At 42.8% G+C, this 13,127-nt stretch overlaps 1 protein-coding gene across 2 annotated transcripts; it reads left to right on the top strand.

Moving 5' to 3' along the window:
* The first annotated feature begins 2,545 nt into the window (after positions 1 to 2,545).
* Positions 2,546 to 11,664, top strand: LOC123746560 (uncharacterized). Of its 2 annotated transcripts, none has more exons than XM_045728145.2 (9): positions 2,546 to 2,641; positions 3,989 to 4,211; positions 4,311 to 4,499; positions 5,568 to 5,679; positions 6,126 to 6,286; positions 7,221 to 7,353; positions 8,339 to 8,494; positions 10,700 to 10,851; positions 11,189 to 11,664. In XM_045728145.2, exons 1-9 carry the CDS (start codon positions 2,587 to 2,589, stop codon positions 11,343 to 11,345), a joined length of 1,338 nt encoding a protein of 445 aa, XP_045584101.1. In that variant the 5' UTR covers positions 2,546 to 2,586; the 3' UTR covers positions 11,346 to 11,664. The 2 variants fall into 2 exon arrangements, with proteins under 2 accessions (XP_045584101.1, XP_045584100.1); XM_045728144.2 differs by having other exon boundaries at positions 5,553 to 5,679.
* Positions 11,665 to 13,127: the final 1,463 nt, after the last annotated feature.

Raw genomic sequence — 13,127 nt, 5'->3', positions numbered from 1 at the left:
CTCTATCTTGAGGTTATCTTGAGGTTATCTTGAGATGATTTCGGGGCTTTAGTATCCCCGCGGCCCGGTCCTCGACCAGGCCTCCACCCCCAGGAAGCAGCTTTGACAGCTAACTAACACCCAGGTACCTATTTTACTGCTAGGTAACAGGGGCATAGGGTGAAAGAAACTCTGCCCATTGTTTCTCGCCGGCGCCTGGGATCCAACCCGGGACCACAGGATCACAAGTACAGCGTGCTGTCCGCTCGGCCGACCGGCTCCCCCTCTATCCACAATTTTATCTTGAACTATTTATTTGATTTAATAAGATTCAAATAGATAACATCATCAGGTCGAATGGGAGGACCCATGACAAGCCATCGGCTTCCTGTCCTCGTCGAGGCTATTAGTGAGATAGTAGCACTCAGGTAAATTCAGGTAAATATACCAGACGACCCAATGGGTTGTTAAAGCACTTATAGGGGTGGGGGGGACCTTTGACAAGCCACCGGCTTCCTGTCCTCGTCGAGGCCACTAGTGTTAATGGCTCTCAGGTAAACTCAGGTAAATATGTTGGTGGTTATGTAAAAACAGGTCACACATAACGTTTCGGGCAGGTGCTCAAGCTGATAGATGTATATATATCAACATAGATATGTATACATATCATTATAGATATGTATACATATCATTATAGATATACATATCAACATTGTTAAATATGACCGAAAAAGTAAGATTAATAATTCTAACACGAATTTTCTCTATCTTTCTTACGTTTCTTTTCACTGTTGGTGGTAATTCAAAGATCAATTCTCCAAAATTCATTTTTATTTCTAGTCTGACGCGACACTTGAGCGCGTTTCGTAAAACTTATTACATTTTCAAAGTAATTTTTGAATTACCATCAACAGTGAAAAGAAACGTAAGAAAGATAGAGAAAAATTCGTGTTAGAATTATTAATCTTACTTTTTCTGTCATATTTAATAATATATCTCTACAGGAAAGACTGCTACCAAAATATGCTAATATATCAACATTGATATACATATCAATATATATCGAATGATATTATACTACAATGTACCTATTGATAATCCTCAAATTTTAGTATAATGAAACCAATTAATTTTCTTCAAAATTTCTTAAAATGTACCTGATAACAGTCTTCAATTTTGGTACAAATTACCTACTTAATATTATCTGTTAGATTAAATGAATAAAATGAATAAATGAATGAATTAAGGACCTGCCCGAAACACTGTTCTAGACAGAGGCTTTACAACCATGTAAAAACATCAATGCTATGTTCTCTCATAAACCCAATATATATATATATATATATATATATATATATATATATATATATATATATATATATATATATATATATATATATATATATATATATATATATGTCGTACCTAGTAGCCAGAACGCACTTCTCAGCCTACTATGCAAGGCCCGATTTGCCTAATAAGCCAAGTTTTCATGAATTAATGTTTTTTCGACTACCTAACCTACATAACCTAACCTAACCTAACTTTTTCGGCTCCCTAACCTAACCTAACCTATAAAGATAGGTTAGGTTAGGTTAGGTAGGGTTGGTTACGTTCGGTCATATATCTACGTTAATTTTAACTCCAATAAAAAAAATTTGACCTCATACATAATAAAATGGGTAGCTTTATCATTTCATAAGAAAAAATTAGAGAAAATATATTAATTCAGGAAAACTTGGCTTATTAGGCAAATCGGGCCTTGCATAGTAGGCTGAGAAGTGCGTTCTGGCTACTAGGTACGACATATATATATATATATATATATATATATATATATATATATATATATATATATATATATATATATATATATATATATATATATATATATAAAATATAATTTAAAATGCACATTGCAGCAAAATTTGAATTCACTTGATAACTACCTAAACATAAAATGATAGAATTAAACGGATGAAGTTGTATTTCTAAGCAGTAATACTCTGGGTGGATAATACAACATACTGTATTCCTTCATACAGAATAATACAACAGAATAAAGAATCTATATCCGTAACAGTATACAATTTATTATATGTGCTGTGTTGCAGTTATATGTGTCAGTTGGTGCAAGGTGGCAGTTGTATTTTGAATACAGTATATTGTATTAAGTCACGTATAGTTTGTTTTCAATTTAAGGTGCTGTGCTATCAGGAGTGTGAGAATCCGCGCTTGGCGTTCGTGAGAGCAGGTCCACATGGCTCAGCCAGGTGCATCTGGGACTGGCAAGTGTTCCCACACTCATTTGATATACTGCCACAACTTTCAATTATATATTATATATATATAATATATATATTATTCAATATGTTATGTTTAGGCTTTCCCAAATACTCCTCCGTTTTCTTTTAAACGCGCGTAGGTTTTCTCTTAAACCTGGCGTTTCGTAGGTGGTTTTTGCGGGTATATTAGGAGTCTTTTATTGGGTGGAGAGGGGTGGGGATGGTGTTGTGGGGTGGGGGGAGGAGTTGTGAGTGAGGAGGGGGGTTATGGAGAGGGGGGAATGCATTAGACGAGAGGTCCAGTGTGTTCAAATCAGCGACAATGGCTGCACGTTTGGTGGTGTGGCTTTTGTCAGCATTGGCGTCCTCTGGTTGTGGTGAGATATGCCCTAATTTTGTTTCCCATACTTGGGGACAGGTAGACAGGATGAGGATGGGAAAGCGGGATGAGAAGACAGGTTGAGAACATGTTAGGTTCGCAGTATTGTCAACCCTGAGACCCTTAACCGTTCCGAAAGACTTAGTTCTGGGGTAATTGTTCTTGCAAGGTGTTCCTGTCACCTCATGCACCTGTTCACCTAGCAGAGAATAAGTACCAGGGAGTTAGCCAACTGTTGTGGGGTTGTATTCTAGGGGGGGGGGACATCTCTAAGCTAGAAGCTAGTTCCTAACCCCGTTAATGGGAATTATATAGGCCTAGGGGCCCGCGCAGGAATATCCCTGAAAAGAAAATGGGAATTATGAGTTAATAATGAATAAATCAAATTAGATGATTACCATTGTTAAGATGGAGTTATTTCCTAGCTCTGTACTAGTGGGGATCAATAAGAATTAATTCCTTTTCTAATTAGGCCAATATTAACTGTCAATTTTTCTAATTAGGCCAATATTAACTGTCAATTTTTCTAATTAGGCCAATATTAACTGTCAATTTTTCTAATTAGGCCAATATTAACTGTCAATTTTTCTAATTAGGCCAATATTAACTGTCAATTTTTCTAATTAGGCCAATATTAACTGTCAATTTTTCTAATTAGGCCAATATTAACTGTCAATTTTTCTAATTAGGCCAATATTAACTGTCAACTCCTGCTGCTGACCGTCAAGTAACTGTCCACAACAGTGAGGTGTGGCTTACAGTCTGTTGAGCTCCGGCTCTTGAACCCATTGTCGGTATATACATTAACCTAACAGGTTCATGAAGACTGTACCTTGTTTAGCTAAATGAATCATTGGATTTAGTTCCTGAACTCATTGTTTACCCCTGTAAGTCTTTCCACTTCCGCCCACGGGATGGGCGTGGGTATAGGAGCCGGGGAATACAAGATTTCAGTTGGGCAGCAGTTTGCTGCCTCTGAAATCTTTCATATTGTGGCTACGTGAATAGCTCAGTGGTAGAGTTTCTGCTTCACGCCCGTGGGGGGGGGGGAGCGGTTCGAGTCTCCTAGGATGAATCTTCGTAGAAATGGAAGGATAAATCTTCCATTCAGTATGAGAAATTCTTTTCTCAATTTCAATTTAATGTAGTTATGTATTGGGGGCTTATACATAGGCCTAACTAAGGAAAATATAGGCAGTGTAGAATGGAGAAAGAACGAAGCACGTTTCGGGTCATCGTTTCGAATCTGGTCAACCGGACTTTTAGTCAAATACTGACTTAGTAATACAGTGTTTGACTTACGCGTTGGGAACTCAATGTTTTCATGAGGCGCTTGTCCCTCCAGGAGTTCAAGCATCGATACAGGATGACTTGATCTTCTTACCGTGGGATTCGAGCGCTGTCGACTCCCTCCCTTCGCCCGGGAACGTGATCGACGACCAGATCGTCGAGGCGCTGGAAAACTTCAGAGAACAGATGAGCATCGGATGGCCGGACCTAGGGATACCGCCCCTCGACCCCTTCCTCCTGGCTAGCCTGCCCCTAAACATCACCTCAGGGGAGACTAAGTAAGCAGACTCATATAATTCTTTGTGCACAGTGAACTCATAAACTAATCAGCAGTGACGTGTGTCCCATCCTCTTCTTACTCTGTTTCGTCCGGGCAGCTTCTACGGGAACCTGACTGAGGTTTCGATCAAAAACCTGTCCAACTTCAGCATCGATCTGGTCGACAGTAACCTGCTCTTCCTCAAGGTTGACATCGTTCTCGGCCTCCAGCTCCTCGACATCGATGGCGCTTACGATATCTTCGGAGCTATTGGGATCTTCCCTATCTTCGGCGACGGACCATTCAGGTGAGAGAGGGAGAGATGCACAGAAGGAAATAGAAGAGGGAGAGAAAGGTAGAATATCTGATACGAAGATAAGAGAGCAAAAGATAATGGGGGGAAAATAATGGATGTGAATCCTCTTCCTAATAATGGAAGAAGAGAGAAAATGGAACTGTTGAAAGGACAGGAATGCAGAAGAAAGATGGGAGGTAGAAGAGGGGAAAAGGAAAGGGGGAAAAGGGGATAGAGATGGAAGAGACAGTAGAGAATCAGAAGGCGCACAACTTGTAGTTAAACATCATATGCCTTACTCACAGAATATAATACCACAGAGTATCAGATCAATTGAGTGTAGAGACAGAGCGTAGCCCCACCTATACACCGAGACCCCTGTAGAATCTCGCCAGAGTCTGTAGCCTACAGCCTGTAGCCTACAGCCTGTAGCCTACAGCCTGTAGCCTACAGCCTGTATCCTACAGCCTGTAGCCTAAACCGACAGTGTAGCGAACTGATAGCCTTTAGCCCCCGCAGAGAGCCTCGTTTAGTGTAGAGCCCCATTGGGGCTCTGTTGTCCTCACAGAGTACATAACCTACACTCTGTGACCTATCAGAACAGCCCCTTCATAGCCTGTAGCCCCACAGAGTAACCCATATAGGACAATAGTCCTAAATAAAGAACAAGAAACCAGATCATGTTGCAATTTATAGCTAACAAAAAATAAATCCCACTTGGAGCTCGTAGTTTAGACATGGTTTAGATTTCGGGGCTTAGCGTCCCCGCGGCCCGGTCCTCGACCAGGCCTCCTTTTTTGTTACACACCCCCCAGGAAGCAGCCCGTAGCAGTTGTCTAACTCCCAGGTACCTATTTACTGCTAGGTGATCATGGGCATCTGGGTGAAAGAAACTCTGCCCGTTTGTTTCCGTTTCCACTTGGGATCGAACCCGGAGCCTTAGGACTACGAATCCCGAGCGCTGTCCACTCAGCCGTCAGGCCCCATACGTAGGGAAGGTGGTATGTAGTGTGTGTAAGGGACCAGGAAGCGTTTGGGCAGTGCCAGGTAGTACTTCAGATACAGACTTCTCGCCTACAGGCTGGACGCTTTCGACTCGAACTTGAGCATCGAAGTGGCGCTGGGCGTTGATGAATACGATGAATTGGGCGTCTCAGAACTCACCATCTACGCAGACTTTAACACCACTGAGGTGAGTAGTGCTGACCTGAGTCCCTCGACTCATCATCTGATTATGATGATGAAGATTAAGCCACCCAAAAGGTGGCATGGGCATGAATAGCCCATAAGTGGTGGCCCTTTTGAGCCATTTCCAGTATCAATAGATGATACTGGAGATCTGTGGAGGTGCGACTGCACCCTGCGTGACGGGAGATGTCTCCCGTGTGGACTCATCATCTACACCATTCATCGAGAAATATAATTTAATTAACAACAAAACAGCTGCCAATTACTGAACATATTTTGCTAAAATTATCGCATAAGACTCTCTGTTGCTTTTAATATATCTCAACTCCACATATATATATACACACGGTACATAGCTCTCTGTTACAAAGGTAAATACAGATTGTAGCATAGAAAATCGTCAATTATTTAAAAGAAATCTTATGGGTTTGTGTCTTGTTGGTTCGTCAGGTGGACTTCGAGAACGTTATGGGGGGCGGGAACATGGCGGACTTCGTCAATGGGGTGTTGAGTTCGCTGGCGCCCGATATTCTGAGGGCCTTGGAGGACGAGTACATGCCGCTGATGGAAGAGGCCCTCAAGCACGAGATTAACACCATCCTTCATGGAGGGTGGGGGTTGTGTTGACTTGTTTGTCTGTCTGTCTGTGTGCCTGTCTGTCTTTCTTTTTTTTTCTCTCTTTCACTCTCTCTTTCTCTCTCTGTCTCTTTCAGTCTCTCTGTCCCTTTCTCTGTCTCTCTGTCCCTTTCTCTGTCTCTCTGTCCCTTTCTCTGTCTCTCTGTCCCTTTCTCTGTCTCTCTGTCCCTTTCTCTGTCTCTCTGTCCCTTTCTCTGTCTCTCTGTCTCTCTCTCTCTCTCTCTCTCTCTCTCTCTCTCTCTCTCTCTCTCTCTCTCTCTCTCTCTCTCTCTCTCTCTCTCTCTCTCTCTCTCTCTCTCTCTCTCTCTCTCTCTCTCTCTCTCTCTCTCTCTCTCTCCTCTCTCTCTCTCTCCTCTCTCTCTCTCTCCTCTCTCTCTCTCTCCTCTCTCTCCTCTCTCTCTCTCTCCTCTCTCTCTCTCTCCTCTCTCTCTCTCTCCTCTCTCTCCTCTCTCTCTCTCTCTCTCTCTCTCTCTCTCTCTCTCTCTCTCTCTCTCTCTCTCTCCTACCCTTTTTATATTATATGTTTATTATTATTCAATTATTAATTATTAAATGATTTTATATATATTTGCTCATGAAATATTTCATGACATTTAAACGAACGAGTTTTTTCAAAAACCCAAAACTGATGTAAATTGACACAAATTTACCCGCGGGTTAATTATCCCTCTAGTGGCCAGGACAGGGGACAGGAATACAGAGACTTGTCAAAGGTCGCTGTATTCCTCCTAATGTTCCTGTGGATTTTTTACCACGAATTAGATTTTGAATTTGAGACAAATGTCTTTGCATTCAAGGCTTTGGCGGGTAGGAGGGGGGTTTCATGGGTCTTTTTTCTGCTTTTTAATATGTTTTCTTGACGCTTTACATATATTTAAGTAATATATATATATACATAATTCTCCACAGGAGAAAGAACTTCAAGGATGACTCAGTTAACGAATATTTTGATTACGTTTTCGCTAATATGCGTCGCCAAATCATAGAAAACGGCGAAGATCCTCTGGGCCTGCCAGGCGACAGCGGTAACTTCACTGTTTCCGTAAGTTCATCTCTTGGGGGTCGACCCGGGCACCGCCAGGTACCGCAGCTAGCGAGGAGTCACAATAACGTGGCTGAAGTATGATGACCAGATCACACACTAGAAGGTGAAGGGACGACGACGTTTCGGTCCGTCCTGGACCATTCTCAAGTCGATTGTGCCCGGGGTCGACTTGGGAATGGTCCAGGACGGACCGAAACGTCGTCGTCCCTTCACCTTCTAGTGTGTGGTCTGGTCATCGTACCGCAGCTAGTTTGTATTACTTTTTTCGTTCAATATAAAGTTGTTAAATTGGATTGTGTTAATACAAATTTAGCCAAATAATTGTTATATCTTTGCAAAGTTACTAACACAACAGTTTTGTCAAACACATAGAGTTTACCTATATGTGTAAGGGACGTCTTCGGGTCCCGGGGTCCCAGTTAAAAAGTGGGGTTCGCTCTCGACTCTCAAATCGGGAATTCCGGGCTCGAATCCCCGGCTGGATAGACATGGTTGGACGCGTTTCCTATCACCTAATGGTCCCTGTTCACCTAGTAGTAAATAGGTACCCGGGAGTTAACTTGTGGGAGTCTGCTAGTCCACGAGTCTGCTGGTCTCTTAGTCCACATGTAAAGCAGATATTACCAATTCCTGATATTGGAATTTGACAGCAAGTATCTTGATAACGAGAGACTCGTGACATGACACTTGTCAAGCCACTGACACTTGTCAAGCCGCTTGACACTTGTCAAGCCACTGACAAGACAGAGACCGACAGAGACCTACCTGTCAAGCCACTGACACTTGTCAAGCCACTTGACAACACGATCAGTCAATTATGATGTTGGTGGCTAATCGGATTTCCGGGAAGGCATTCTGTCTCTGTCTCTCTCTGTCTCTCTCTCTCTCTCTGTCTCTCTCTCTCTGTCTCTCTCTCTCTGTCGGTCTCTGTCTGTCTGTCTCTCTGTCTCTGATTGTCTCTCATGTCACCTTATCTCTGCAGCTCTTCAACACAACGTTGGAAGGACAGATAGAGGTGGACGGGGGTCGACTGGGAGGTCTGTCAACTATCCACCGAGCAGGGAACATGACGCTCCTGTATGTTGGGGACGAGGACGAAGCCGTTTGGAGAGGCGAAGTCGGTCTCATTGACCTACAGGTAGGTCTCATTGACCTACAGGTAGGGTCTCATTGACCTACAGGTAGGGTCTCATTGACCTACAGGTAGGGTCTCATTGACCTACAGGTAGGGTCTCATTGACCTACAGGTAGGGTCTCATTGACCTACAGGTAGGTCTCATTGACCTACAGGTAGGGTCTCATTGACCTACAGGTAGGGTCTCATTGACCTACAGGTAGGTCTCATTGACCTACAGGTAGGTCTCATTGACCTACAGGTAGGGCTCATTGACCTACAGGTAGGTCTCATTGACCTACAGGTAGGGGCTCATTGACCTACAGGTAGGTCTCATTGACCTACAGGTAGGGTCTCATTGACCTACAGGTAGGGTCTCATTGACCTACAGGTAGGTCTCATTGACCTACAGGTAGGGTCTCATTGACCTACAGGTAGGGTCTCATTGACCTACAGGTAGGTCTCATTGACCTACAGGTAGGTCTCATTGACCTACAGGTAGGGTCTCATTGACCTACAGGTAGGGTCTCATTGACCTACAGGTAGGGTCTCATTGACCTACAGGTAGGGCTCATTGACCTACAGGTAGGGGCTCATTGACCTACAGGTAGGTCTCATTGACCTACAGGTAGGGTCTCATTGACCTACAGGTAGGGTCTCATTGACCTACAGGTAGGTCAATGTTTGCAGCCCTAACGGAAACTCACACAAAGGACTACCTTGATGGTGAAATATGGATCCCAGAATACAATCTGAGCAGGTACAATCTTCAAGGTAGGTCTCATTGACCTACATGTAGGTCTCATTGACCTACAGGTAGGGTCTCATTGACCTACAGGTAGGGTCTCATTGACCTACAGGTAGGGTCTCATTGACCTACAGGTAGGGTCTCATTGACCTACAGGCAGGCCTAATTGACCTACAGGTAGGGCTCATTGACCTACAGGCAACCCTAATTGACCTACAGGTAGGGCTCATTGACCTACAGGTAGGCCTAATTGACCTACAGGTAGGGTCTCATTGACCTACAGGTAGGCCTAATTGACCTACAGGTAGGCCTAATTGACCTACAGGTAGGCCTAATTGACCATTACCTTTGAGCGAGAAATTTGCAAATGTTACAAAACCCCAAAAAATAATAATCAAAAATAATTCCAAATATTATAAAAACCAAATCGTTACGCAATTATAACTGTCATTATTGAGCGGTTTGAACGTGCTTACGTGACTACATCTATTACTAAAGCAATCTATTACTGCATTTTCTTTTCACATTTGGAAACTCTGCAATAAAGGCGATATTAGCAGTTGAACGAGGGTGTATATGATTCCTGGCTTCCATAAGTGATGCCGGGTGGTTTGGCTGTGGGTAAAATGGCCAGTTAGAGTTAACAATAGCGTCAATAAATGTCTAAATCAAAATCGTGTCAAACCCTCATTTTCTTTGATCGCTCTGAACGGTCCGTCGTGAGCGCGGTCATTTGGCGCCTATGGGCGCGTTCAGACGGTGACTTGACTTCTCTGAAGGAGTCATTTTCAGGCTCTGATCTGACCGCTGGCGTCTGAAACTCTATCCTAAAATATCTAATGTTTATCTAACCCTAAGAAGGGCTTGAACGGATCCCCTGAATCGTGGCGGTGTTCGCAATAGCGAGGTGATTGCTACATTTTTATTCACGTAATGAATAAATTTTTGCCAATTTCTATATATTGTCGCATAGACCGGAAGCTTGATGGGTCGTAACTCACCGCACACAGATGAGTACAACTCACGGAAACCTCATCAAGCCGAACGGACCCGCTATACTCACCCATCAACATACACATACAAGCCGCTGTGAGTTTGGATTCACATCCGGATTCAACATCTCCTTACACGAACGCGGCGTTCATGTAGATTTCGATCTTTGTTTACGATCCAGTCGTCCGATAATCCGATCCGCGTTCGTTTTATCGAAGTGAATACGCCCTGACGCGCGATCAGGCGACAATTGGGCGTCAAATACATAACACCGGCGTCAATTACGCTTGAATTTATTGACGCACGGTCCTAATGTGTTGTGAATTGTTGGCACTTATCGCAGTTCCCTACTACAGCGCCCTTGCTCAACGCCGCCCCACAGCACGGCGGGGAAGCCACGTCTGAGGAAGCCAGGACGTCCAAACTACGGGGTTCAAGCCAGGAGGTGGAAGCTAAGGAAGCCTAACCCATTTTAATTCCCACTTCAGGTGGAATACTCATTCCGTCTGTGGTTGGCGCTCTTCGGGAAGGAGTTGGAGTACGTTCTGAAGATGGCTTTCGTCCACTTGAGCTTCGAGACTGATGTCTTCCTCCACCAGTCAGAGCTGACCTTCGCCTACTGTAACATCTCCGAGTTGGGGTAGGTAGTGGAGGTGGACGGGTAGTGGGTGCACGTGGATGGATAGGGATTGGGTGATAGGGGTTAGCAGAAAAGCGTGTGAGGGAGAGAGAGAGAGAGAGTGGAGATGTAAGTGAGGGGTATGGAGGTTGTGGGCAGTATGAGAGCATGGGGTGGAGATGGGGAGTGGGGGGGGGGGGGGTATTTGGGGCATCAGTGGAAGTTGGTAAATGGGAAATAGGTTGAGAACAAAGGTGATTATAGAGGTGTGGATGTGAAACATGAGTGTGTGTGTATACATGATAACACGATAACTCACCCTTATACCGTGATAACCGCTCCTCATGCCGCCCTACAGACCCGTACACTTCAAGGAGAAGGGAGCGGGACCTTTGGACACGCCCTTGTACAACCTACTGGCGAACACACTGGTAGGGGAGCTCCACGCCCTGATCTCCGGTACACTGCAGAAGGCCGTCTGCGCTCTGCTGGAAAACGCCTTCGCTTCCGGATAGCGCCTATCCGTTTCACCTCTTCACTAGCCTCGACGGGGGACAGGAAGCCTGCAATATGTCCTAGTGAAGATAATGTAGTAAAAAAATTCACTCCTATCCATTATCTCGTGGTTCCTTTAAGGGGGAACCCGTTAAAACGGCTTTTGTTGATCCGGATAAGGTCCGGTGCCCGCGGGGTCCACCCTGACCTTCAGTATCGTAATATCGTACATTAATACGGCCTCTCAGGTCTTACGATCTGTGATGAAACCTCATCTTACGATCTACTCTTCTAAGACCCTTCCGGCCATCCTGCTATATATAAATTTAATATAAATCCGACGGTGTTTAAATGCTTTCCAGACAATATACTTTCGCATTTATATATATATATATATATATATATATATATATATATATATATATATATATATATATATATATATATATATATATATATATATATATATATATATATATATATATATATATATATATATATATATGTCGTACCTAGTAGCCAGAACTCACTTCTCAGCCTACTATTCAAGGCCCGATTTGCCTAATAAGCCAAGTTTTCCTGAATTAATATATTTACTATAATTTTTTTCTTATGAAATGATAAAGCAACCCTTTTCTCTATGTATGAGGTCAAATTTTTTTTATTGGAGTTAAAATTAACGTAGATATATGACCGAACCTAACCAACCCTACCTAACCTAACCTAACCTATATTTATAGGTAAGGTTAGGTTAGGTAGCCAAAAAAGCTAGGTTAGGTTAGGTTAGGTAGGTTAGGTAAACGAAAAAACATTAATTCATGAAAACTTGGCTTATTAGGCAAATCGGGCCTTGAATAGTAGGCTGAGAAGTGAGTTCTGGCTACTAGGTACGACATATATATATATATATATATATATATATATATATATATATATATATATATATATATATATATATATATGTCGTACCTAGTAGCCAGAACTCACTTCTGAGCCTACTATGCAAGGCCCGATTTGCCTAATAAGCCAAGTTTTCATGAATTAATTGCTTTTCGACTACCTAACCTACCTAACCTAACCTAACCTAACTTTTTCGGCTACCTAACCGAACCTAACCTATAGAGATAGGTTAGGTTAGGTTAGGTAGGGTTGGTTAGGTTTGGTCATATTTCTACGTTAATTTTAACTCCAATTAAAAAAAATTGACCTCTTACATAATGAAATGGGTTGCTTTATCATTTCATAAGAAAAAAATTAGAGAAAATATATTAATTCATGAAAACTTGGCTTATTAGGCAAATCGGGCCTTGCATTGTAGGCTGAAAAGTGAGTTCTGGCTACTAGGTACGACATATATATATATATATATATATATATATATATATATATATATATATATATATATATATATATATATTAAAAATTTCTTGGTGTAAGTGTGAAAGGTTCAATAAAGCAACAGAGCTGACCAGCAGCTGGTTTGTACTTAACTGCCAATTATGGGTCGTTAGACGGTGACCTTGACACCACCTTCACTGATTGTGTAAAAAAAAAAAAAACTGATTGTGTTGGGGGGGGGGGAAGGTGGGGGGAAATGGGGGGGAGGGGGGTGAAAGGAGAAAGAGGTGAAAGAGGGGGTGTGGAGAGAGAGAGAGAGAGAGAGAGAGAGAGAGAGAGAGAGAGAGAGAGAGAGAGAGAGAGAGAGTTACTCGGTGTTCGATTTCAACTCTCTCTCTCTCTCTCTCTCTCTCTCTCTCTCTCTCTCTCTCTCTCTCTCTCTCTCTCTCTCTCTCTCTCTCTTT

The sequence above is a fragment of the Procambarus clarkii genome, chromosome 90 (assembly GCF_040958095.1).
Source record: "Procambarus clarkii isolate CNS0578487 chromosome 90, FALCON_Pclarkii_2.0, whole genome shotgun sequence".
Lineage (NCBI taxonomy): Eukaryota > Metazoa > Arthropoda > Malacostraca > Decapoda > Cambaridae > Procambarus > Procambarus clarkii.
The sequence above is the reverse complement of the archived record's forward strand: the minus strand, read 5'-3'. Positions and strand labels throughout refer to the sequence as shown.